General features: G+C 31.1%; 3 protein-coding genes across 6 annotated transcripts; 1 reads left to right on the forward strand and 2 right to left on the reverse strand.

The window, feature by feature from the left end:
• Window positions 1-54: 54 nt before the first annotated feature.
• Window positions 55-2617, forward strand: LOC145750603 (uncharacterized). Of its 2 annotated transcripts, XM_082566674.1 has the most exons (4): window positions 55-514; window positions 611-726; window positions 852-1373; window positions 1543-2617. In XM_082566674.1, exons 2-4 carry the CDS (start codon window positions 630-632, stop codon window positions 1605-1607), a joined length of 684 nt encoding a protein of 227 aa, XP_082422800.1. In that variant the 5' UTR covers window positions 55-514; window positions 611-629; the 3' UTR covers window positions 1608-2617. The 2 variants fall into 2 exon arrangements, with proteins under 2 accessions (XP_082422800.1, XP_082422799.1); XM_082566673.1 differs by lacking the exon at window positions 55-514 and having other exon boundaries at window positions 535-726.
• Window positions 2618-2982: 365 nt separating this feature from the next.
• LOC145751153 (uncharacterized) lies at window positions 2983-5466 on the reverse strand. Its single transcript, XM_082567246.1, has 3 exons — window positions 5199-5466; window positions 3715-3848; window positions 2983-3638 (listed from the first exon to the last, which is right to left on the reverse strand). Exons 1-3 carry the CDS (start codon window positions 5383-5385, stop codon window positions 3438-3440), a joined length of 522 nt encoding a protein of 173 aa, XP_082423372.1. The 5' UTR covers window positions 5386-5466; the 3' UTR covers window positions 2983-3437.
• A 3780-nt stretch (window positions 5467-9246) lies between these two features.
• On the reverse strand, window positions 9247-25919 carry LOC145749967 (laminin subunit beta-1-like). Of its 3 annotated transcripts, XM_082565865.1 has the most exons (35): window positions 25862-25919; window positions 25633-25689; window positions 25083-25224; window positions 24738-24873; window positions 24392-24568; window positions 23995-24158; window positions 23644-23830; window positions 23392-23409; window positions 23204-23224; window positions 22072-22192; window positions 20407-20595; window positions 19968-20147; window positions 19492-19604; window positions 18854-19069; window positions 18369-18521; window positions 17983-18133; window positions 17651-17760; window positions 17265-17454; window positions 16886-17029; window positions 16538-16769; window positions 16292-16455; window positions 15981-16205; window positions 15544-15758; window positions 15011-15107; window positions 14158-14349; window positions 13868-14030; window positions 13428-13612; window positions 12881-13122; window positions 12513-12698; window positions 12182-12320; window positions 11799-12006; window positions 11444-11585; window positions 10881-11057; window positions 10585-10729; window positions 9247-9985 (listed from the first exon to the last, which is right to left on the reverse strand). In XM_082565865.1, the coding sequence occupies exons 2-35, from the start codon at window positions 25667-25669 to the stop codon at window positions 9852-9854; spliced, it is 5295 nt and encodes a 1764-aa protein (XP_082421991.1). In that variant the 5' UTR covers window positions 25670-25689; window positions 25862-25919; the 3' UTR covers window positions 9247-9851. The 3 variants fall into 3 exon arrangements, with proteins under 3 accessions (XP_082421991.1, XP_082421992.1, XP_082421993.1); XM_082565866.1 differs by lacking the exon at window positions 23204-23224; XM_082565867.1 differs by lacking the exons at window positions 23204-23224; window positions 23392-23409.
• Between the last annotated feature and the right edge of the window lie 1274 nt (window positions 25920-27193).

The raw sequence follows: 27193 nt of genomic DNA on the forward strand, positions 1-27193 counted from the left end.
AACAAAAGGTTAGCTTATGCACAATAAGCTACACATAGCAAATGCAGACACTTGTTAAAATTCGTTTTATCTTAAAATAATATTTAACAGATAAAGTGTTATAGCTTAGCAAGGTTATTTCCCAAAGTATTTTCTCCTATGTTTGACTTGTTTTATAAAAACGGGAAGTTAATAAAACGCTTTTCTTTTTTGCACTAGCATTAAATTTGTTATTATAGTTTAGTAAAAACAGAATTAGATCCAGCATTTCAATTACAGGTTTTAATAATAGAATCAGTTTTTACATATGTGAATAGAGATGATATTTTTTTTTAGAGTGCGTTGTTGTGACGTGTTTAAGCTATCTGTAAACGCTGTATTTGAGTGTAAATAGTGTGACATTGGTACAGCGTGAACCCACAAACTGCCATAAACAGTATTTCACGCTAGTATTAAACCTTAGTATATTAAAATAGTTCCCTTTTATTTGTTTGTGTAACATGTTTAAGAACGTTTGCTTGGTTATCTAAATAAGGTAATATGTTATTTGTAGTACTCAATAGTCTTCTCCAAACATTTTCTGGTAATATAAACCAAAAACATTTTTAATGTTAGAGAATGTTAATTTAAGGAAAACACACTGAAAAATTATGGAAAATAATAAACCAACCCAAAACAAAAAAAACTGTTGCTGGTGTAAAATTAGTATTCGCCTATTTGTAATATGCTGTGTTATTGGCCTAATAAGTAAGTAAACAATAACTTAATTACAGAAAACTTTTTATAAAGTTTTTAAATTTTGACATAACACAATAACGACCTTAGACCTTAGTACATATTAAACCAATCAATTTTGTTTCGTTTTTTTGCAGTTATAGGCCTATACCTTATATCGAAGAAAACCAGTCCAAACACTGCAACAACAAACAAGTTATTTCAGCAAACATCACCGCCAAAAACTTCAACATCCACGAAATCATTACCAACAATACCCACGACGTCACCAACAACAACAACTACACGATCCATGACGTCACCACCAACAACATTCATAAAGTCATTACTAACAATACCCACGACGTCACCAACAACAACAACTACACGATCCATACCGTTACCACCGACAACATCCATGACGTCACTACCAACCACATTCAGGACGTCGTCACCAACAGCATCCACGACATTACCAACAACAACTACACAGTTCGTATCGGTGACACCAACAACATTTACAACATCAATGAAGCATGATATATTCAAACCCAGCGTCAAACGACCAAAAAAAGCGCCAACAACCAGAAAAGATATATCCCTGGCAAATTTCAGAAAGAGATTTCGTAAATCTAAATTTAGTTGCTCAATAGGGTGTGGAACATACCAGAAAGAAAAAGGTAAGTAAGAATACAATTCACAAATTATTTAACTCAGTAGTTAAACATTTTAAAACGTAGAACTTACCGATGCCTATTTTTTACCACTGTTTGGCTTACAACACTTTTTAAGTTTTGTTTAAAGTAAGATAAAGGATATTTTATTTTACAAAATAGTTGTTTTTTGCAGTAAGAAGCAATTGCTTGTTTTGGCAGAAAATACATTGTAAAACGAAAAGTAATCCCTATAGTTAAACTAAGAAGAAAAACTTCTATCATTTTTCAGCTGTATATAAAAATTGTGTTTTTTCAATAATTTTAACGAGCCAAACAAAAATATAAACAAATTATTATTATTCAAAAGTTTATTGTCCAAATATAAAATCAAGACATTCAATAAAAAGTTATTAATTGGTGTTAAGTCCATTTATATGGAAAAACAATTTATATTTTCCATTAAATTTAAATCCAATTTTACACTCAGTTGGACACCATTAGCCGCCTTTGTGCGTTTCTTTTTTTGTATCGCCTTATCGCCTGGTCATTTAAGTTTTTTTCCTTTTTCCAACGTTCTTAAGAAGTCACGTGATTTGTGTTTCGCCTTTTTTGTGTTATATTTTTTCGTGTGGTAACTTGGAATGATTTCGGAATTATATTTTAGTACGTCATATATTTTAGAATACGATTCGCCCTGTTCTAACAATTCATAAATGGTCTTTAGTTAGTTTTTGTTAAAAGTAATATCGATTTGTAAGTGTTAAGGCCGGTTTACACAGGAGGCGAAGCGCGCAACGCGAAATTCGGGAATTCGCTTTGCGAGTGTTTACACCAGACGCGAACGGGTTGCGCTTATAAACTTTTCTTATATTAAATAATTTTTTATATTTTTCTTTAAAAATAACTTTTTTGCATTTATTTTAGTAAATTTTAAAAATTTATAGTATTTTATTTTTTTGGGTGCATTCACAGTCAAAATATATGTTAATGTAGGTATTTAGTAAAAAATATACCCGTAATTAATCTATGTTATTGTATTTTTTAATAATATAAGTTTGTAAACGTATATAACTTTATATTTCAGAATTAAGTTGCCTTTTTATGGCCTTTTTTGCGTACAATTGACACGCGAAAATCGCGTCTGTCGCTTCTAGAGCGACTCGCTTACGAACAACGCGAAGCGAAAAAGAGAGCTTTTCGGGGAATCCCCGACATAATAGAACAAACGTAAAATTTTGCGTTGCGCGCGGCGCACGCGCTTGGTGTAAACGGGCCTTTAAGCCAGTATTGTTTTTCTTGTGTACTGAATTTGAATACATTGTAGAGTATCTCAATTGTTGTTTCAGTCGAGTTAGACAGTTGTAATTCTGGGCCCATTATCGGCATTATTTTTATATTAACTGGGATCAATCTGTGATCAAGGGGCGTATTTTATTCTCCGATCAACCTATTGTTGGTCACGTGGGGTAAGGTTAGATAAACCCTACATTTCAGCTATGTTAAAATAAAAGGCATTAAATGTGAAAACGTTACTTATTAACCTTTTTGGAAGGTTTATTTTCAATTTAAATAAAAGTCCTTACATGTAACGACGAAAATAAATTATGCTATTAAGTATAATACAATTATTAAGTATAATAAAATCAAAAAATGTTTATTTTATAATAATTGCATACCTGTGAAAAAGGCGTTTTTATATAATGATATTTAACCAGTCATAGACCAAAAAAGTTTATCTATAAAATTTACCCGTAACAAACTAAACTAGCACATATTTTCACTTTTATTAAAACATTGTGACAGTAAAAACGAACAAAAACAACAATACCAGACTTTTTACACAAGAGTTTGGTAAAAAACACATGTATTTTAAAATTATTTAAAAGGATTTAAAAGTTAGGGTCTAGCAATAAAAAACGATTCTAATTAATAGCATTCGTCGTTAGCTAAAGTGGAAAATAAAAACTGGCAAATGATGTTCTTGATTTTTTTGCAGAGTTTTTTTTTTATAAAAACAAAACGAAAGAGAAAAAGATTCAAACTCGCACGAATATAAACACCAATGTGATGGGTTCTTTTTAAAGTTCTTTAAAGGTCACCACCACGAATTCTCCTGATAAAGAATATGTCCCTTTGCATGATTGTTCTTCGAGATGCAAACTCACTGGCTAGTTGAACATCACTAAAAAATTTGGTGAGGTAGGCCTCTGTTGCTTCATGTAGACACTCGAATGCATCTTTTGTCCAATGAGTCACTTGGGTATTACACTGTTTCTGGATTTCTCTCGCCTAACAAAACCCCTTAAAGTTAATTTTTGCCTGACACTAGTAATAACAAAAATAATATACAGTCCTTTTAACTTACCAATCTACTAAATGGCAGTTTGTGTATACAAAAATTATTTTTTGGTTTAATTCTTCTCGTGGATCTTAAAGCTTGTGCACTTGGACGAAATTGGGTAGAACTTCTGTGAGAATGACTAGTGCCAGGTTGTTGATCTGAATAAAACATGTTTAAAACCTGTCTCAATAAAAAAAGCCTACTGGCACCAATGGCAACTCCTGATGCCTTGCCTTTGCCAGTTCTAAATATTATTGACAAGGTTTTTGGTATATGATTTTAAAACATGTGTACAATTAGTTTACGGACAGGCAGGGTTAGTTATTAATTTAAAGACACTATCATGAAGACGCAAGCACAATGGACCTAGGGTGCCTCTAAATAAGCTGTGTGCAATGAGCATAATCAGTGTAATAAAGGTAAAAATGTACATTTAGACACAGTGTCCGTTGACAAAATAATGCTTAAACACTCAGACTATACAAAAAGAAAGTTAATTTTAATTAAGCTGAGTTTATTCAAATTCTTGAAAACCATTAAAATGAGCTCATAACCAATGCAACCTTTGTTTTGGTTTGGTCAAACTGACCTTCTGAGTCTCAAGTTGCCTGTGGAAGTTGGAGATATTATAGATTTTTAATTGCCGGGTAATTACGCTGCTAATTAAGTGTTGGTATTTAAAAAAGTCAGGTTGGACAAAATTAACTTTTTATTTTTTGTCCGACAATGTGCAAAACTCTGCAAACAGACTATTTATTGTATATATGTTTTTTACTCTGTCAGTATGTGCCCAACTAAAAATGTGTGCAAGCACATATGTGTATTTTGTGAGCTTGTCACCAAACTGACAATGTGTGTAATTTTGCAAACAGGCTATTTACCCATCAAGTATAGTTTAAATGCCTGATAACCTTGTTTTGCTAATTACTTAGTAAAGAAATTAATAATATGCTTTTAAACTAACTTTTTATAAGTTTTAGTTTGTAAAATTAAATATGTGACACGGGAAAAGAACAACCTATTTTTGCACATTATTCGTTAAAAATATCTATTTATTGTTTATTTTTCTTTTAAATACTATCCGGAAAAAACTGATCATAGATAGCAAGATAAAATTTAACGCGGTAATTAAAATTCCAATGCTGCTCTGTTTTAAAGGAAAACCTGCGTGCTAAGGTGTCCGTTGGCCGTAGTGTCTGGTTACCGTTTAAATATATACATCCCACCTTTATTACACTGATTGCACACATTACACACAGCCTATTTAGAGGGGTTGTCAGAAGGTCTCAAGCTGACATTTTACGCAGCAATTTCGTCACCGACCCCCCCCCGGTTTTTTGGAAGGCCGAAGCTTTACACGACTAAAGCTTCTGGTCCCCTTTAAAGGGACCCTTGACCTAGTACTCTGTATTTAATTTAAATAACCACAGTATCATGTGATATAATTATTTACGGTATAACAATTAAATAATTGTTAATGCTTACAAAAAGTATAACACTATACTTACAAAATAATTGTTGTCTAGCATGACTATTCCTATCATGATGTCCACTATTATCACTTCTTTCTTGATAGTATCTAGAATGCTTATTTCTACTATGAGGAGATTTTTGTGGAGTTGCAGATTTTTTTCTTCCTGAGCCGTGTGTAGATTTTCTGCTGCTAGATGGTATATGATGTCGAGGAGTTGGCATTTTATTTAAGAGTGTATTAATTAAAATCAGGTTTTCTGTCACAATAAAAAAAGTTTCTAGGGCTTATATATGTTATATTTTAACTCTGAAAGTGTAAAATCATTTAAAAAATGTTCTACTATTACCGTTGAGACTTAAAACTGTGCATTGTCGAAAACTTTCGTTCGGTTCTACTTATTATCACACAGGACCACACAGGCCATACTGGACAAAACATTTACCACACAAGATAAAAAATAAAACGCAGAAATCACATTTCCAAGAAGAGGGTTAGAGCAGAACTTAATAAAAAGTGTCTCATTGTCAATATTTAGTGTTTATCAAATAGCAATCAAAATAGTCAACGCGTCCTGTGTAGTCTTGTGTGATAAATGGTCGCTACTGTGTGGTCCTGTCCAGTTCTATGTGGTCCTGTGTGGTAATTAATAGGACCTTTCTTTAAAAAGACAGTCAACTGTATAGTCTGCCAATTTAACTGTAAGTTAAAAAGTACAAAATCATTTTGAATATTTACACATTGACAGAAAAAAGTTTTTTATCTATATATTAAAACAAAAACATATTATGTACTGTTATGTATATATAGATAAACTTTAGGAAATCAAACTATCCTACGTTTAACTGATTAACAATTGATATTTCAACAAACTATTTTAGTACAATTTGTTTCTAGGATAGCCTACATTGTCCCTACACAAATCACAAAAAATGTAATTTCAAAGATATTTTTTTGTACAAACAGAAACAGACAAACAGTCGAACAGTGACATTACGTTATTTTTTGTATATATCTTTATCCTTGATGTGGGAAAGTCGAATGCGTGACTTAAACATAGAGTAACATTAGTTACTCCGACCCAGTCTCGAGTTGCCTTTGGCAGATAATTATACTGCTGATTATGTGCTGGCTCAGCAGGAGTTTATACCGTTTATAGAGCCTTACTCAAGGGCGCTACAGCATGAGATCAGCGGGGATTGAACCCACGACCTCATGGTGGTGTAGCAAGTGTTTTTACCACTACACCATGCTGCCGGTCAAAAAAAAACAAAAAACTTTAAAACAAAAACTGTACAAAAGATCCTTCCAAAATTTCAAATCACACCCAGACATTTTTTAGCCATAGTTGGGCTTGTTGCAGTTAGATTGCTAAACTGCTTAAAAACAAATTTTAATAGGTACTTTCTGACTTTCAGATTTTCAACTTCTATCAGTATATGGTTATAGTATTTTTATTTTAATTTCGTTTTATTGCAGTCAGGTCAGACAGTCAACACCAGTCTGCCAGTTTTCAAGAAGACTAAATGTTAATTTTAAAGATTTGTTAGACCGCCAAACTGTCAGCTATGCTTGTACGTACATAAACCACACAACCGTCGGACAGTCTGACTTGACAGTTAATACTCGCAAATATTTTTACGTTCTTGAACTATTTGTAAATAATTTTTGTTACACAATCTGCGGGTATCTACACACTGATTTATTGTTTACCTACACGTCTACCTTATTTGATAACTTATGGCAAAATAATGTTACAAACGGTACTGATTCTACTTAAACAAAATTTTAAAAACAGACACTTCAACCAAAATAAATAATTTAAATGACGCGCTTTTAAAGTAGAAACTTTAAATAACTTGAATTTTTTTGTTGAAATTCCGTTTATCCTCGAACAATTATAGGTAGCCCTTACAAAACACATTTAGTGTTTTTTAAATGTACACAAAAACAATAATATTCAAACTTTGCAGACAAGTAAATTTTTAATGTTACTAGTTTTGCTAAGCAATAAATATGAAATGCAATTTTACTAAATAACGCAAAATTCACAAAACACGCCTTGATTTTTACTTATTGTTTAAAATCCAACAGCAACTATTGTTCCCAGCGTTTCAACTTTGTTTCTTATAAATACGTGAACGTGAAAAATATCAGGTATAGATTTTACAAGCTGCGGACTTTCAAAGATAATAATATCGTAAACGTCGAGGGAATACATTTCCTGAATTTTTAGCTTACAAAATTCAGGAGATAAAGACAGCGAAGACCAAATGATAAAGTGCATTATACCCTCCTCAAAGTAATAAGGATAGGGATTTTTTCGAAAAACAAACGTTCTTCTATCTAAAAAAATAAATTTAGATTGATTTTTTAAATCACTATAAAAATATTTTTTTGTTTTCACCTTTTTTTTCTGTGTTTTTAAATTTGGTTGTTGACTTTAAAGGCTTCTTTTTTCCATCCACAGTTTTTGTTAAGCTTATTTTAATCGGGTGACCGAGGTATTTATGTTTACAATATTCGCTGGTAGAGAGCCACGATTCGGAAAGTGTGTAGTTCTCTAATTGATACAAAGTTTCCGTTTCAAGATTTCTGCTTAAAACAAAACAAACCGAGTAGAAATTTGAAGATACTGTTAGCTGAAATAGCTTCACAATTCTTATAATAATAAACCCCGATGTAGTAATGCTGATTTTACGGCTTAAGCATAGTGTTTTCAAATGTATGTCTTATAAATTGTTAAAATTGATCTATTAGCAGGGTATTTTTGCAACTAAAAATTAACTTTATATTTGCTATGTTGGTATGGTATTTATCACATTTGCTTGGCAGACTGTATTAATCGCCTACCTTTTTAAATCCCCACTGCCGTAAAGCACATCCAGCATTTGTTCCCAAGAATATTTTTCTGTTATGACCCTGTCAGGTTTAATTAGCTTGAGCAAACTCTCAAGCTGACTGTCAGACAAATCACAACGCCCATGTTTCTTAACAACCTTCCTTACGTTCGAAAAAGTTAACGTAGACATGTGAGTGCTGTAAAATAAAAGGACCTCGATTTCTTAAACTATTTAACTTTTTTTGTTTCTAAGTTAAACTTGCTTTTCGACAGTTTATATTCAAATTTACTTTTTGGTTCTATTCTTTTTAGGTTAATTTTTACAGTGACTGTACATAGCCGACATTTGTTTATGTTTAACATTTAATTTAAACACGCGATCAAATAAAAACCGGATGCTGTCGTTAACATTAAAACATGCATCATCATGGTCAATTTTATCTAATTGCCATAAAAACGTTATATGCAGGTTCAGTAAAAAAAATTATTTTTTTTTTAAATATTTTTTACTACAGCTTGCATGTTTAGGCTTTCGCAAAATTTACATATGTTGAGGTAAAGAGTTTTAATGATAAGCGAGTTTTGTGATTGTTTATGTCAAAACATCATATATTGCCTGCGGTACGTGTCTGGGCCAAACAAGCGCAGGATATTACGCATTTAAAAATAAAAACAATCGTCAAAAATTATAATTTTTTTTTATTTTTTAAACCAATGTTTAAATGCAAGCTGTACTTGTAACCAGCAGCGTAGTGTAGTGGTAAGAACAATTGCTACACCACATGAGGTCCTGAGTTTAATTCTCCCTGCTTTCATGCTGTAGCGCCCTTGAGTTAGGCGCTATAAACGGTATGAACTTATACTGCCACCTAATCAGCAGCCTTATTATCAGCCAATTATAAACAATAATGTCCCAAACTGACACAAGCAACTTAAGTTATTCTACTGATGTTATTCTATTTTTAGGTCGCGCATTTGATCTTCCCACATCGAGAATAAAGATATTTACAAATAAAAAACTAAAAACCACTTGTACAAAAATAAACGATCTGTGTTTAAAAGTTAGAATCTAGCTGATAAAAAGGGGTTTCGCGGTATAGGGGTCAAGTTTTAATGGGTATATTTAGAGGGTTTAAATAAAAAAAAAGGTCGTATGTTAAAAGAACCAGAAAAAATACCTTAACCAAAAAAGTAACATTTTTTCTCAAAAAATTTCTTGCTAAAATAAAACAAACAATTGCATGAACCACTTTTTATTAGCACGAATCAAAAACTCTGTTATATCACTTGAACAACGGACCTCGAAATATACAATTCGCAAAAAAGGCGTTTTAGGATTGCAAAAAGTGGTTGAAAATTTTCTAGATATTAAAAAGAAATTTAGTTTTTTTTTCATTCTTTTAAATATCCACATGCGATTGACTACAACATAAAGATTTTAGGGAGAAAAAATTAAATGATTTTAAAAGTTTTTTTTAAGGAACCCATTAAAATCTCTACGTTGTGGCTTTTTAAACTTATTTTTTTATAGAAATGCTATTTACAATTTTATGCTGCTTCGTCGATACTAATGGTTGGCAAAAAAAATTAAAAATTATAAAAATGTTTTTTTCAAATAACTGCCATATCTAAAATTTGGGATGCTGTATAATACGCTGCTTGCTAATATGCAAGAAAAACTATTTACAGGAATACTGATAGAAAGGTATTTACAATTTTGGGCACCATATAAAAATACTAAAAGTGTAATCAGAAATTAACAAAAAAATTAAAAATATTTAAATTTAAAAATAGGTTTAATATTGATATTTAAAAATTTGAAATTTAATTTTATGGGTGCCATCTAGGTTAACAGTTTCGAAGATAGTCTTCTTTTTCTTTAATGGAGTTGTACAACTGTGCTGCCCGCGCTTCAAGGGCATCCAATTCGTCGTTTTTGTCACTTAACTCGCTTTCGTAATTGTTAAAAGCAGTACCAATACCTTGAAAAAAATTAAATGTTAAAATCAAATTAATTAAAATAAAGAAAAGGGAAGCCCTGTTTGTGATGACGTAGAAAGTACTAACATGTATTCATTCACTACGCTACTTAGTACTTTCAACGTCACACAAAAAATATGGTAACCTGGTTTTTTATGTTAATCATTTTCCAGTATTTTTGAAAATTAAATTGTAAGTACCACAGACATTTTTTAAGGTTCTAAACACATAGCATTTTGTGATTCAGTGTTAACCATACCAACATGCTATATACATCACCCACAAAATTGCAAAACTCTGTAACATAACACTTTAAAAAACTTTAGTTCAACAGTATGCTATTTTTTACACCCCCTAAAATTACACCAACAACTGGATTTAAACTTAAGACCTCACGTTTTAAAAAAGTATTTTATTTTTAGTGCCTTCAACACTTAATTTAAATTACTGGTTCTCTATAAATTGATTGAATTTTTTTTGACTCAGCAAAAGTTTGGACTATTCATTGCGCCATATTCAAGGCGTTTTAGCATGGATACCACGGGGATCGAACCTAGAACCTCATAAAGTAAAGCTAAGTTAAAGCGTTTTTTTTAAATACCTTCAAGAGTAGATACACTAGCAGTAACAGTCTGCGTTAAACTTTGAACGTTTCGGCGCAGAGCAGCGAGTCGTTCAGTTTTGTTTCTCTTGTCGTTGATTGCTGTTGTAGTGTCGTCAATCAGTTGTGCTTGTCCCTCCAAACTCTAAAATTAAAAAAAAAAATTATTTAATTTTTTTCAAATCTAGTTTTAAAAAAGAAGATTGATTTTAAAAAATAAAATCACAAGTTTAAGATTTTTTATATTTTTATTATATTTTAACTTTAATTTTTAAAAAGATTGTCTGAAGACTTACATTGGCTGCTGATTGCGCCTTGTCCCGTGCAGCGTTCGCCACGTTTATAGCGTCATCTAGCGTGAGCAAATTATCGTTCATTTGAACTTGTACGGATTTCACTCGAGCGTCGAATTCGTTTAAGCGGTCGGATATTTCTTTCATTGTGCCCTCAATGTCCTCAGTAGCTGTTTTTATCTAAAAAATTAAAAAAAATACTAATTAAAACTAGATAAGTTAAGCGGCAGCGTGGTATAGCGATCAGAAGGCTTTACTACATGAGGTCCTGGGTTTGATTTCCACCGCTCTCGTGCTGTAGCACCCTTGAGTAAGGCGCTACGCACGGTTTAAACTCCAGCTGAGCCAACACTCAATCAGCAGCTTAAAATTAGTGGGTAAAAATATTCAATTATATTTCTTACCGCCAAAGGTAACTCGAAACTGGTTCGAGGTAACTGATGTTACTCTATGTTTATGTCGTAACGTCGACCATTCCACATTAAGATTAATGTAAGAAAAGTATAAGGCTGATAATGATTTTTTTTACTCGTTAAAATTACCAAAAAGTCAGGCAAAAAAATTACCTCGTCAATTTGTGATTCAGCCATGGTGATATCACTTTGTGCTTGGTTCTTGGCTGCTTCTGCCGAATTTGAGGCATTCTCCGCTAGCTCCAAAGCAGTAACAACCGCGTTAGCATCACCAGCAACAGATCCTGCGTCGGCCCTGTAGAAGTAGAAGAAATAGGAATTAAATTTTTAATATTCGAGAATGAAATTTTTAGCTGGTAAAAAAATTAAAAAAGATATAATTTTAAGTACTAGTAACTTAATAATATTAAAAAAACACTGAATTATTGTCTTTTTTAAGTTGAATGAACAGTTGAATTACATTTTTAAAGTTAACCAACTAAAATAATCATTTTATTATTTTACTTACTTTGCCTTGTTAGCATCTACAAGAAGTTGTTGAGCAAGTTCCAGATCTCCTTTCGTGCTCTCCAAGATGTCATCCACGTTAGGGAGTCGGGACACAAGATCTCGAATGTCGCTTGCCAGTTGATCGATCTCGTCTCTTCCTACTGGAAGAGACAACTCGAGGACTTTCTGGGCCAGTATTTCAATATCTTTAGGGCTAGCGCGATTTCCTGTCAAAAAGAGTTTTCATGTTGAAAAAAAATCAAACAATAAATTTGTTTGTTAATTTTTTCTGTTAAAGAACAAAATTTTCGTTGCTGTAAGATTTTTGTTATTTTTAAAAAATTTGGTTGTTGCAAAATTTTTGTTGTTTGGAAAAAATAAAAAAAAAAATAAAAAACTTACGGTTTAAAAATTCTCGGATTTGAGTGATCAAATCTCGGACTTCTTTGTTTTGTTTTCTGACTTTATCCTCAACTTGTTGGGCTCTATCCTTGGTAGCTTGGGCTGCATCTTTAGCTTCCTGTGCATTTGCCTTCGTAACCTAATCAATAAATATTAAAATAAAAAAATTTTAAATCACAAAGAAAAATCACCACGAAAAAAAAAAATTAATAAAAAATTTATTTTATTTAAAAAAAAAAAATAAATTTTTATTTAATAAAAAAAATTACAAGAAAATTAAAATAAATAAAAAAAAGTTTTTATTTTATTTAATAAAAAATTTTAATTTTACTTGAACAAGAGCTTTCAAGTCTCCGGTTTCTTCAGAAATCATCGACAAGGTTTCCTGCGTTTTTTGAGCCCTCGTTTTCGCATCTTGAGCAAACTGAGCTGCTCCGTTGCATCCGATTCCTCCGCAACTGTCACATCCAGCTCCTCCACATCCTTCATCACATCCCTCGGTTGCTTTTCCACATACCTAAAGAAAATTTTTTTTGTTTAAATTCAGAATAGGTGAAAAGTAAATATAGAAAAATATTTAAAATCATTAAAGACAAGAAAAAAATTTAAAATCATTGCAAAATTTTACAAATATTAATATTTTAATTTAAAGAATATATAAATTAAACCCAAAATAAATCTCAAGGTAAATCTACGTACTTCAGCATTGAGTTGAGAAACCGACAACTCGTCAATTTGTTGTTTTCGATCCACTAAATCACTTTCCACCATCGACAATTTATCCTCGAATTCCATTTTATTGTCGTCGAATCCCGCCTCCACTGAAGCGCGAACTTCTTTTGATTGGTCAACGAGACTTCCTGGTTCAGTGGTTGCAGCTTGTGCCTTTTTCTCAGCCTGGGCTGAGGCATCGGCAGCATCTTGAATTTGTTTGTAGGCAGCTAGAAAAAAATAAATTAAAAAAATTTTAAATAAAAATTTGATATTTAAATTTATTAAATTTGTAGTCTATTTGATTGCCCTGTCCCGGTAGTATTTTAATTGTCGTAATATGTTTTCAAAATAATATTTGCTCATAGTAATTTGCCTGTGTACCACAAAAACATATTTTATATCTAAAATCCTATAAATCGAACAGATATTCATATAAATAGTGTTAAAAGTTTAAAACCATTTGTTAATATAATAATCATCAATTTTTTAAGCCAACTTACATCAACATTTGACCTGTAGACTTAGCACTTACCAACTGGAGAGACTTTGCTGATATTTTGTTTCTGTTCTTTCAGTTCATTCAGTTTGTCGTTCAAGGCTTCAGCTTGGGTATCAACCTCATCCATGTCGTTGTTGATATCAGCATCTGATCTTCTTATTCTCTCCATCTCCTTTGTCAAGTTTCCGATTCTTTCTTCCTGAGCCTTAAGATTTTTCCTAAAAAAATTGAATTTTCTTTAAAAAAAAAAAAAAAGAAAATTTTCTTTTTTATTTTATATAAAATATCTAATAAATTTTACCATTTAAAAAGTTAAATTTTTTCTATACTTTACAAACAAGATATCTAAATGTTTAAATAATTTTCAAATAAAATAAAATTTTTTATTTTAGGGTTTACTTTAAAAGTTGTAGAACGCAAAATTTGAAAAAAATTTTTTTTCATTACATTACACAAAATTATCAAAAACTTACTCAATTAATCCAACAAAATCTTGAAAGTCGGCGCTGGGGTCAGTTCGGTTTCTGTCTAATTCTTTCAAAGCTTTCTCGATCGCTGCAAACTCATCTTCATACACTCCTGTGATTCCAGTTTCGCCGATCAATTTTGCTTTTTCCAGCGCAACATTTGTTCGATCTGTAAAAAAAATTAAAAGTTAATCATGAAAAGAAAAATAATCTAGAAATTAAGATCTTTATTTAAAATAATTTAAAACAAACCAAAAAATTGGATTTTTAATTAAAAATTTACTAAAAAAAATTACCTTTTAAATCCGTGATAATTTCATCCCAGTTGTCGAAACATTCTCCGCATGGTTCGCACTTAGGGACTTCCCCAGTGAAGCCCCTAAGACATCGGTTACAGGTTCGACCTCCGACACCCTCAACACATTCACACTGACCAGTGGCGGGGTTGCATTGGTTGGATTTGGAACCCCCGACATTGCAGTTGCAAGCTAAAATATGTAAAATTTTGTTAAAAAAATTTTAAAAAATGTTTTTTTTTTAAAATAAATAATTTAATTTTCAATATTTCTAAAAAACATTTGAGCATAAAAAATGTTAATAAAACATTTAAATTATTTAAAATTATTTAAGGTTAGTATATTTTCTTTTGTAAATAAAAAAAAAAATTATACAAATTATAAATTTTAAACTTTTAAATTTGTTAAAACAAAAATTACAACGTTAGGTTTGGTTAGTAATAATTGTACCACACAATTTATTTTTTGTATTTTTTTAACCATTTCTGACAACACATGGTTCAATATTTTTAAAATTCCATGCTAATTTGTTTGTTTTCAAATTACTGTTCCCCAAAAAAACGTTACCATTAGCAATGGTTGAACCAACAACAGTTGGTGTTTGGGTGGTTGTTTTGTTTGGTACTTTAGTTGGATTTATACTTCTAGTAGTGGTTAAAAGTGGTTTGGCACTGGTTATATATGGCCTGGTATTGGTTATTAATGCTTTGCTACTGGTTAATAATGGTCCACTACTGGTCTTAAATGATAGGGTACTGGTCTTAAATGGTTTATTGGTTGGAGTTGGTTGTTTTCCAGTGGTTGTACAAACTGTTAAAACCAAAAAATATTAAAAAGTTGAAACTAAACTTACCAAAACATTCAATATTTGGGTTACCAAAATGACCATCGGCACAATCGTTGCAAGTTTTTCCACCAAATCCTTCATTACATTGACATTGGCCAGTTTCCTAATGTTTAAGGTAAAATTAGTAAGAATGGTTTATGATTTGAATAAATGGTATATTTAAAAGGGACTAGATTGGTTAAATGATTTCAATAAATGGTAAATATTTAAAAAGGACAAGATTGGTTTAATAATTTGAATAAATGGTATATATTTAAAAGGGACTAGATTGGTTAAATGATTTCAATAAATGGTATATATTTAAAAAGGACAAGATTGGTTTAATGATTGAATAAATGGTAGATATTTAAAAAGGCCTAATTTTTTGCTCATTTGTATAGAAGCATGTAAATCTAATTTATACAAGCATCAAAAATGTCTACTAGCGAAAATAAAAAAAATGCAAAAAATACAAAAAAATCTTCTGTTTATCTTAAAGCAAAAAAAAAATTCGACAAAATAAAAAATAATTTAACATTACAAAAATATTTCAAGTTTACCTCATTACAGGAAGGTCCCTTGGAGTTAGCAAGGTTACAGTCACAAGCAATGCAACCTTGACCAAGAGCCAATCTCCAGTGATTTGGAATACACTGACCACAATCACGGCCGGTCACGTTGGGCAAACACTGACAGTTACCGGTTGTGATGTCACATTGGCATTGATTGTCGTCGCAGTAAGAACGATCGGTTCCGAGGATGTTACAAGAACATGCTATACAATGAATTTTAAAAATAAATACCAACTTATTGTAAATAATGATTAGTAATTTTTTTTTAATTTGTCTTTAAAAAATTTTGGGTTTTATTTTTTTAAATTTATGAATATAAAATTTGTTTTTTTTGCAGTATATGTTTTTGGATTCATTTACTGACTTTAAAAACCAATGTTTTAAATTAAGACCCCTAAAAATATATAAATTACTTCATAACTAACCTGTGCAAGTGTTATCAAATGCACTGCCGTAGAAAAAATCTCTACATCTTTCGCAATGGGGGCCTGCAGTGTCGTATAAACAATTAGTACAAACCCCTGTGTCTGCATCACAGGCCCGTGGGTCGCTGGGGTTAATGTTGTCGTTGCAGTCACACTCCCGACAAACCCCATTGGACTGTCTGGGATTTCCCCAGTAAGCCGGGGCACACTCGTCGCATCGGGGTCCTGGGTAAAATTTAAAAAAATTAATTTCAAAATTTTTTTTAAAGTAAAAAAAAACTATTTTTCGATAAAACAAATTTTAATCAAACCTGCATAGCCTGGTAAGCAATAGCAAGTCACTAGACCGGTGATTGCATCTTGACGACAGCCACTTGCAAACTGACGACTGCTGCCCGGACCATTCGGACACATACAGGGCTTGCATTGGTCGAGACTGCCCAACAGTGGGTTTCCATAGTAACCAGGTTCACAACTGAAATAAATAAATTTCTTTGTTAATTTAAAACAAAATTAATATTTTTTTTTATTAAATTATACCCAAAAATAAAACTTACGCATCGCAATGATCTCCAACTGTGTTGTCCCTGCATTGAATACAGACGCCTGTCCGTTGGTCGCAGGTGTCCGCGTGTCCGTTGCATTCACACAGCCGACACTCCGGGAAGCTGTAGTGTCCAGGCTGACAAAGGTTGCACTGACGTCCTGACACACCGGGGCGGCACTGGCACTGACCACGTGCCGCGTCACAAAATTGGTCGACACTTCCTTGAAGATCACAATCACAAGCTACAAGAAAAAATATTTTTTTGGTAAATACTTGTTTAAAAATTTAAAACTATTTTTTTAGAATAAAAAAGAAAAAACTAGATTAAATATTTTCGCAGCAACTTTATAAAACTTACCTCTGCAACCAGCTGGTCCAAATCCATAAGTCCCTGGAGCACATCTGTCACATCTTCGACCAATCACATTAGGTTTACACACGCATTGCCCTCCCCAGCTATTACAAATGGAACTTTCACTCCCTTGTGGGTCGCAGTCGCAAGCTGGACAAAAAAAGTTGTTAGAAAAAAAACCTTTAACTCATTTCTTTACTCAAACTTAAGTGAATGAATTTTCTAAGTTTTACTCAAGCTCCAAAATTTTACTTTTCTTTACTCAAGGTACAGAATTTATTTGCTCAAATTTTAGGTGAACAAATTCTTTAAGTTGAGTAACTTTCTTCACTTAACTCAAATTACAAAATTTGCTACTCAAATTTCACTCATAAATTAGACTTACGTTGAGCTCCTTCGTGGATGATCGCAGACATGGAGAACAAAAGTCCGGCACACTCTGGATTGGGTTCACGATCCGGGATAAACATCTCATCGTTCTGACAATCAAGTTCTTCGAATTCTCGTGCTCTCTGGCGCCCTTCAACGGTCCCTTGAAACATGTCGACGCTCTTGTACATAGGTACAACCAACAACTACAAAAAAATTTTTCAAATAAATAAAAAAATTTGAAACGAAAAGAAAGAGAAGAAAAAATTTCAAGTGATCTAATGTTCTAATTTTTTGTTTTTATTCAAAATGGCAATAAATAAAAGTACAAAAACAATTTTTATTAAAGTTTTTTTTATTTTTGTTTTTTTATCTTTAGCTTAAGTTACGTCTAAAACTTACAGAATCGATAAGAATGTCAGGTAATGGTGCGTTAGGGTCTTGTTCTCTCTGGTATCTTCGCATATCAACAACAACCCTGTATGTATAATCACTCTCCAAACAAATAACACCTAAAAAATTAAATAATAAAATTAAAAATTGATTAAAAATAAGTAAGTAAATCAAAACATATATAGGCTATGCAAGAATATGCTGACAAAAAATTAAATAAAAACTTTATAAAAAAAAATATTCAGAAATATAAAAAAATGCTCTACTTTTCCACTCTCTACTAATATTTTTATACCCTTATAATATACATACTTAAAACACTATCATATATTTGTACTTACCCAGACTGCTATGAGTGGTAGGTGCAGCAGGTAGTGATGCGATCCAATGGTCGTCTTCTGGTCGAGTGTTTCCACACGGACTCGAGGTTGGAATATTTCCTTGATTTGGTCGTTCAATTGTGATATCGACATACTGCCAAGCATCTGGCATCTGTATATAAAATTTAAGATTCAAATAATTTAAAAATTGTTTTTTAATTTGTAATGTTTTCTACATTTTGCTGGGTTTTGGTTGGAATAATTTATTTTTTGATGCTTTTAAGCAATTTTTACGTGTACTTATATAAACCTTTTGTTTAAATAAACTAAAAAAAACAGTAAAAAAAACTTTAAAAATCCCCCAAAAATTTAAAAAAAAAATTAAAAATTGCCCAAAATTTACTTACATTTGATTGATATCTTAAGACCAGGTCGTAATCCATCGATAACGGAAGTCCACTAACAATAAAAACAATCACACCTTCTTCCTGTACAAACATATAGCCATCACCTGTCCATGTAACTGGTGGAATGTGTTGTCTCTTGTCTTCATAACCACCCTGGAAGAAAAAAAATTAAGTTTTTACAATGTAAACGTAAGATATCTAACTTAGTCATTTTTACAATAATTTTTTGTTAAATTTTTTTTTTTTTTTTTAAATAGCAATGTTAAATAATTGTTATTATCTACAAAATATTAAAAATATGTTTATTCATTAGTTTACTTTTTTTAACAACTTAATAATAAAATATTCTTGGTAAATTACTATAATAACAGATTTTTATTATTTAGTTTTAATTTTTTTCAAATGTATTTTTTTAAATTAAAAACAGATGAGTATTCTTTAACGTAATACAACTAAATATTAAATAGTTTTACTTATAAAATTACCCTTTCAATTGTAGCATCTTCTGCTTCAAAAGTATAAAAATCTAAGCCAGGCAAAAAGTTGCCGGGTATAACAAAATCACATCGGCGATGATTGATATTTGGTTTGCAGTTACATTGCCCGTTCTGTTCGTTACAGTTGTTGTCATAAGCCCCACCAATATCACAATCACATTCATTACAACCGTGAGTTGTCGAGCTCATACCCCATGTTTGTGGCTAAAAAAATAAAAAGATAAATAAAAAAACACGAACTTGTAAAAAAAACACAATGTTGCTAAATGTAACAAAAAAAATTGTTTTATCTTTTAAATTTAAAATTACCATCTAGCATCTGTTGCTGTTTAGCAATTAAATAATTTAATATATTTTTATAATACTGCCATGTTCACATTGTCTTTCAACATATGGATAAATTTACTAATAAATTATTTAAATAGTTAAAAATTGTCACCAATATTTAAACATATGTGCAACAAAAAGGCTAACAAAACTAATTGGATTGACAAAAATATTATTTAAAAAAAAAATTAACATAAATTTAACATATTTCAAAACTTGTAAAATTAAAAAAATCATACATAAAAATTTGAAAAACAGAAAAAAAATAGTTTTTTTCAATTGTTATAATAAAAACTCACTAGACACATGTCACATCTTCTACCAGTTGTAAAACGCTTGCAAATACACTGCCCTGTTGTACTATCACAAGTATTTGCTCCAGTTAAGGTCCCAAGTGAGTCGCAATCACAAGCTAACAACAAAATAATTTGTTAAATTAAATAAATGATATTAACGCATAAGATAATAATTTATAATTCATTTTACACAATGTAAGGCCAATCAAAACCAGTTTTAAGGTAAAAAATTTCAAATAAATAGTAAAATGTGGCAATTCTTGCATTTTGAATAAAAAATTTGCCATTAAAATCTAACAGCAATTAAAAGCAAATGTAATACTTCTACAAAATCAAACTTTTAAACTATTTTCTTTACTCAAATTTTTTATGCATCACAGTTTAAAATTTATAAAATCTGTATATTTCAACAGAAAATTATGACCACCCCCAAAAATTCCCCCTCCAAATAAAAAAACATTTTAAAACCACCCACTAACCTGTACAGCCGTTGGGGTCATTTTCATCTAGTCCAAAGTACCCAGGTTTGCATCTGTCACATCTGGGTCCCTCTACGTTGCGTTTGCATCGACATTGCCCCGCGATCATGCCCAAAGATGGGTTGGTGATCCCGTCACAAATTCCCCCGTCCATTGACCCGGCCACCTCACATTCACACGCTGTTTACACCCATGCAAATTGAGTTACAATATATTCTTTAAAAAATTTTAATAAAAAAAAATTACGCCAAAAATGTTATAATCTTTTCAGTAAAAAAATTTTATTAAAAAAAAGGGCACAATTTTTTTTTCAGTTTTTTCGTAAATAAAAATTATATTTGACATTTTTACATGACCACTTAAAAACACCTTGACCCTCTTTTTTTTAATAATCACCATCAAAATAAAAAAAAAATAATTAAAAAAATAATGAACTTACAAGCACAGACGGTTGGATCTCTGATATCTTTGTTAGGGTCGACATAGTAGTAAGGAGCACATTGTTCACATTGTCTTCCAACAGTATTGTGTTGACAATTCTCACAAACTCCTCCGCTCACCTGACCAGTTGCTTCGTACACGGCAGGGTCAAAATGACACTCGGTGGCGTGGTTGTTGCAGTTACAAGCTAAAATATAATTTAACGGGTTTCAAAAAATAATAATTCAATGTACAAAAATTAATTTGAATTAAACTTGGCTTGACTACTTGAGGCCGTGGGTTCAATCCCCAATGCTTTCATGCTGTAGCACCCTTAAGTAAAGCACTATGAATGATATAAACCCCTTTTGAGACAACACTTAATCAGCAGATTAATTATCAGGCAATTATATTTTATAATATCACAAACTGCTTTAAGCAACCCGAGAATGGCTCGGGGTAGCTGATGTTACTCTATTTTTAGGTGTAGTGTCGACCTTTCCAAATCGAGAATAAACAGTATAAACAAATTTTAACCAAAAAAAATGATTTATGACAGCTATTCTAGGCCAAAAATACAAATTGGAGCTAATAAAACAATTTGCGAATTTGTCGTTTAAAACTTCAAAGAAATCAAATACCATAAAACAATAGCGGATTTATCTCTTGAACCAATTAGCACGACTGTTTTATGACTTTTTTCACACGCGGCCGCTACGATCAAAGGCACCTAATTATGACGTCATAATTACGAATAAAAGCGGCATTTTAAAAAAGCGCAATGCCAATTTTGATTCAATTTTTAACAATTTAAAAAAAAAAATTAAATTTGATATCAAGATTTAGAAATGTATCTTATGAAGCCATTTTTTTTGTGACACAGTTTATAAATAGGTCAATTGGTATTTAAAACACAATACATTTTATAACGTAACAACAAAAGTTCATTTCAATTTTAAAAATCCAAACAAAAAATACGAATCAAAAAGGTTAAGTAACTTCTAGTAAACTACAAGTATAAATCACCAATGCAAAACGCTAAGGAAACGATTCAAGTCGAATTCTGACGTCACGCTGCTATTTCAGCGGCGCTCAATACAGGAAATATAAAGGAGTCTAAAAGGTTGATATGGTCTAGCGAATCTCCTAATAGGAAACCGATTACTCGCTTGTAAAGGCTCAGGGCTTTAAAACTTTCGATATTTAATTGACGGAAATGGGATATTAACACTACGTTACATCTGCGAACCCTGTATTTAGGCTACATTTAATTTGTATGTGTTATTAAATGTATAAAATATTTTTTTTGATTACAGTTAATATTACTGAAGTAGCTTTTATTACCAAAAGTTACACCGAAATTGGTCACTTTTTTGGGGTTATTCGCTAGGTTTTGTAAAATAATTCAACTAGCAAGACAATAAAATTAAAGTTACTTAAACTACCTACAATATCTTCCTTACATATTATAGTAAAAATTCAATAAGCGTAGGTAGAAATTATGTATTAAAACAATTTAACCTGTCTATAGGCAAATTATATGCATAAAGCTTGTTCTAAATCCCATTTACTTACCTTATATACAACAACACAAAAAAGAAACCAATACATTTAAACAGGGGCAAAAGATCACTCATTTTTAACAAGTTTATTTAAAAGTGACAAAAAGTTAAAATTTACTCACGTTGACATTCATGTGGCATCCCTGCCTCAGCTGGCCTCCAGGGTTGATCGTGATAAAATGGTCGACAGAGCTCGCAGTTTAATCCGACAGTGTTATGTTGACATTGACATCTGCCATGGACCTATTAGCAACTAAGTGTTAAAAACTGGCAAAAAATTAAAGTTTACCTAAATTTTTATTAAGATTTATTTGAACCCCTGACTTAATTAATGTCATATTTGTTACTTTAAGTCAATTTAAATAAATGGCAAAACTATAGAAACCCCATATTTTTAAAGTATTCGAAAATGATTTACACATATTTTACACAAATGTGTTTTACAGATACACAGGCACAATGATATTGTTCATTCCAAAATTTCAAAATACCAAAATGACCCCAAAATTTTATCCCCGTCATGTGACAACAACATGCGTTGCTCACCCTTTTTTTGACCCCGTTGTTTTGTGACAATCACTATTTGTCTCCAAACACTATGAAAGTGCTGGACATACCATGCACAGAGTGCATTACAAATATATAAATACAATACAATTATTATCAACAAAAACAACCCAAAATTGTTTTAAAAAAAACAAGATTTTTTTGATTTGTTTTCGTTGGTTTCGAAGTTTTTAATTAAATTAAATCATCAGAAAAATCATCGGCAATCAATGATTAGTTTTTTGATTATCATTTGAAACCAGATTTCTGTTCACAAACTATTTTGCTGTTCTGTTAAAACATGCAACTTCTAGTCGTCAATTACGTTTTCATTACAAATCATAAAAAAAATTAGAAAAAGAAAGCGTACAAAAATATTTTCGCTGTTCTGACACCAAAAAAAAAATTTTAAAACCTTTGTTCACCATTTTATGTCAGACACCAAAACTGTTTTACCTGGTCAGCGGACACCTTAAAATGAGATATTCAAATTTTGATTAAAGGGGGTGTAAATTTAACTTGTATAAACACTACGCAATTGCAGATTGTGAAAATTATGGCACAAAATTATGGAATCACCAAATCGCTTGATTTTTACTCAGAAATTATATTCTAAAATTGTGCGAAAATTTGGTGAATAATGAATTGTGTGTGTCTCATGCCAATTAACTGGTTTGATGATTTTTTCTAACCAAATCAATTACTTACTCGCCGCTGATGGGTCTTTAACTGAAATATTTGATTAATTGTCGGGTTATTTTAAAAACAAGCAAAGCATAGGCTAAAAAGCAAGGTTATTTTAAAGCACTCTCATTGTTTTGTCGGCTACAAGAGAAAAACTAAAGCAAAAATATTCGATACTTAATTTTGACATTTTGTTGCCAGATTTTTTATACCTCTGTGCGAGATACTTTCTGCAGGATGAAAAATGAGATTAAATTTTGTACTTGTTAGAAAAATATAATAAATAAAAAAAAATACAATCTAAGGCATAATTAAAAAATAATAAATGCATTTTTTAATAAAAGCAGCTAAATTTTGCCTCTAAAATAAATTTAAACAGAAATAAAAAGTTTTGTATTTTTTCGTGTCAACACAAAACAAAAAAATAATAAAAATTTAATTTTCTAATTAAAAAAAGTGTTTACCATGACGCTTGTGATGTCATTATCATCGACCACGTTGTCTATCGGAGTACACTCATCAGCATGGCCGTAACAGAAACAGTTTCCACGGACGATGAGTTCGTACAGAGCGTAGTAATATTTGTTTTTGATGTCAGCCCGAGAATCAAGTAAGTCATCTCCCAAGGTATGAAGCTCAGTAAAATTAATCCTGACAAGATTTAAAAAAATTTAATAAAAAAGAGTAAATTATAAAGTCAATAAACAAGCTTGTTACCTTTAAACCAGTTTTAAAAGTCAGAAAAAATTATTTTTGGCAAAAAATAAAAAAAAATTTTCAAAATTTTTTGGTATAATTTTCAAGTTTTATTTTACCTAAAGTTAGTGATCTTAAGCAAGTTCTGGATCTTGGGAGCATATGGGTCCTCGATTCTAATATTGGGTTCCAGGACACGGAAGATGACTTCTCCTCCGTTCGACGGTTCAATCTTGGAGTAACGCTCTTCACAGATCACATCATCAATCTCTTGTGGTGGCCCCTGGAAATAAACACACTTCAGTTACAACAATTGTTCACAAAAATAATTTTAGTCAATTTTTAAAACTCTTTTGTTAATTATGGCTGTTAAGATTTTAAAATTAAAAAAAGGGCGATCAAATGCAAATAAAAGCCAATATCCCAGTTCGTTATTAATGTTAAGTAAGTTTAATAAAAAACTTGTATTTTCAAATACATATACATATATATACTAATAAATGCAAAAGTTCTTACCCTTGGAATACCAGGAAAAGACTTGTAACAATCGTAAGCAAAGTATCGGTAGATGTTCCATGTTTTCCCGAAATCCATCGAGCGCTCGATAAACATGGCTGCAGGTCTGAAAGTTCGAAATGTCATGATGGCATGAGTAAATTGAAATTCGGCCTCCAAATCAAGTTGAATTGAAAGCTAAAACACAAAGATAATTATTATGAATGTTATTTTTATTATGAATTTACAGTGTTAATAATGTTAAGCCCTTTTTTTAATTAAAATAACACTTTTTAAGGTATTTTTAAACAAGCTAAGCCCGATTACACTGCAGTTTTCAACAAAATTAAAAAAGGGGCAAAATTACTTTTTGAAGTCCATTTTCTGACTGCCACCAAGTTTCTAATCGATCATTGAATGTTGTGATCACATTCTGGATAGCATGAGATTCTTCCGGTACCACTGCATCACATGTGAAGCATTTCTGGATGTCTTTCAAATGACTACAAATAAAAAAAAATTAAAAAAGGTTATGCTATGGGCATTAGTCAAAAAAAAACAAAAAATGTCTTTAAATTAAAATATTTTACATTTAAAAGATGTCCCCAAAATACCATTTATAAAATCGAAGAACTATCAACAATTATTAATTTAAAGCCAGAACAGAACATTACACGCTTGTTTATAATTCTATTATAAAAATATCTCTTACCTGACAATACAATAAGGTTGTGGTCCATTTGTTCCGCAAGTGGATGTTGCAGAAAGTCTGTGTCCTCTTCCAACAAGAAGATCTCCTGTGCTCGGAAAACAACTTCCCCCTGCACAACCCTGGCACCATGCCAACTCACTTGCTGAAAAAGGAACAAAAAAGATTTAATTTAAAGTTATTTTTCTGACACAAAATACCACACTTGCAAAATAAATTGAAACCTAACACAATAGAACTACAGATTTAAAAAAAAATACATTTAATTATAATACATATATAATAAATTTTCATATTGAATGATTGACAGATTTACAGACAGGCAAATACTCATTAATAAATTATATATATGTCATATGTTGTTTTATAAACAATTACACAATCTGCCACATTGTTAAATACTCGTATTACATAATTACACAATGAACTAAACAATACTCTGATACACTGACAGACTGATACTAGTATTTGTTTCCAGACTTTCAACGTCATTATGTAATTTTTTACAAATATTGACAGATTGACGTTAGCTTAATCTGTTTTTTTTACTTACCCAAAGCAACTACTACTAATCCAAGCAGAAGCTTCATGTTATTCGTGTATTCTTTACCTAGAACAGTAAATTTAAAAATATTTAAGAATACAATGGTTACTTTATACTTTAAATAAGGTCAGTACAAACATAATACCGTATATAAATACTAGCTAAAAATACATCTACGTATATTTACACTAAAACTAAGGTAACTTAGACTTTGAAAGGGGTTAAAAACTAAGTTTACCTTTACAATATCAATTAATTTCTTTCTCAGTTCGCGATAACTTGATGAAAAGTCAAACGCTAAGTGAATAAAATTGTTTCTTGGTTTCCGTCTTTACTCCGCCCTTGCCTTTTTCCTTTTTGTTGAGACTCAAGATTCTCTTTTTTAAGTTTCTCGGTTTGAGACAACCGGCGCGAAAATTAGGTCAAGTTTCAAACAGAGACGTTTTATCAAGGTCGAATGCAATTCACAAGTTGGTGATAATTCCTTTTCACTCAAGTTCACGCCTTGTTAACTATTGTTTGTGAAATTAAACCAGCGATAAACTTTTAAATTAAATTTTCGTTAATTGAAAAGAAATAATTTCTCACAATAATAAGTTATTTTTCGACTAGCACAAATTTAGCGAATTTTCTTAGTATTTTTAAGTTTAACAATAAATTATATTGGTCCTTGATAAAATAGCAAATAAAAACATCACAATAATAGCAAAATGGTATATTTTTTGTCTTTAATTTGGTAAGAATTTTTAAATGCAAATTTAAAAAAAAAAAATTTTTATTTTAATTTTGTTGAATATACTTTTGGTGCCGCAAAAGTCCTGCTTTAAATATTAACAGATTTTATTTTCAAATATTTTAAATATTTATAGAAAAAACATATTGGGCAATATCACATATCATGCTAAAATATTTATTTCATATAACTTGAAAAAAAAATTAGTCAATTTTGTATTAAAACCGTTTGGATAAATAGATTCAGAAGGTAAAGGCATTTTTCAAAAAAAGCTTCTTATCACAGTAGTTTATTAAACAGCATTAGCTAAGATGAAAAATACTACAAATTCTTATTTTGCATTATACTCTGGCGAAGTATTCACAAGCATTGGATTAATATTGTCTCTTTATCTTTGTGTAATGTACGGCATCTACAGATACAGAAAGGCAAGACTTATACAGCAAAATCCGCAAGAACCGGAACTGGACAAACTACAGAGTCGATTCAACGTACTGGCCCATTTTTTTCTTATGTGCTTGGCTGTAACAACTGAGATCGGAATAAGAACAGATGAACAACATTGCAAAATCATATTTCTCACATTTATTGTGTTTTACAATTTGAACATGCTCAGTATCAACTCGTACCTATGGTCTAGACAAGAAAAATTTTACACATCGGGACAACTTCAGGTTCTCTCATCCCAATTCCTTCATAAAGTTAGCACGTTCGTGTTTGTATCGTTTGCTTTAAATAGATTGGTTAACATAGCATTGAACTTTAAATTGGTTTTTGAATGGGAAGAGAATGATTACTGTTCTATAACAAGTAGTACTCGCGGACTTTTACAATACA

This window comes from Corella eumyota, chromosome 4 (assembly GCF_963082875.1).
Source record: "Corella eumyota chromosome 4, kaCorEumy4.1, whole genome shotgun sequence".
Classification (NCBI taxonomy): Eukaryota; Metazoa; Chordata; class Ascidiacea; order Phlebobranchia; family Corellidae; genus Corella; species Corella eumyota.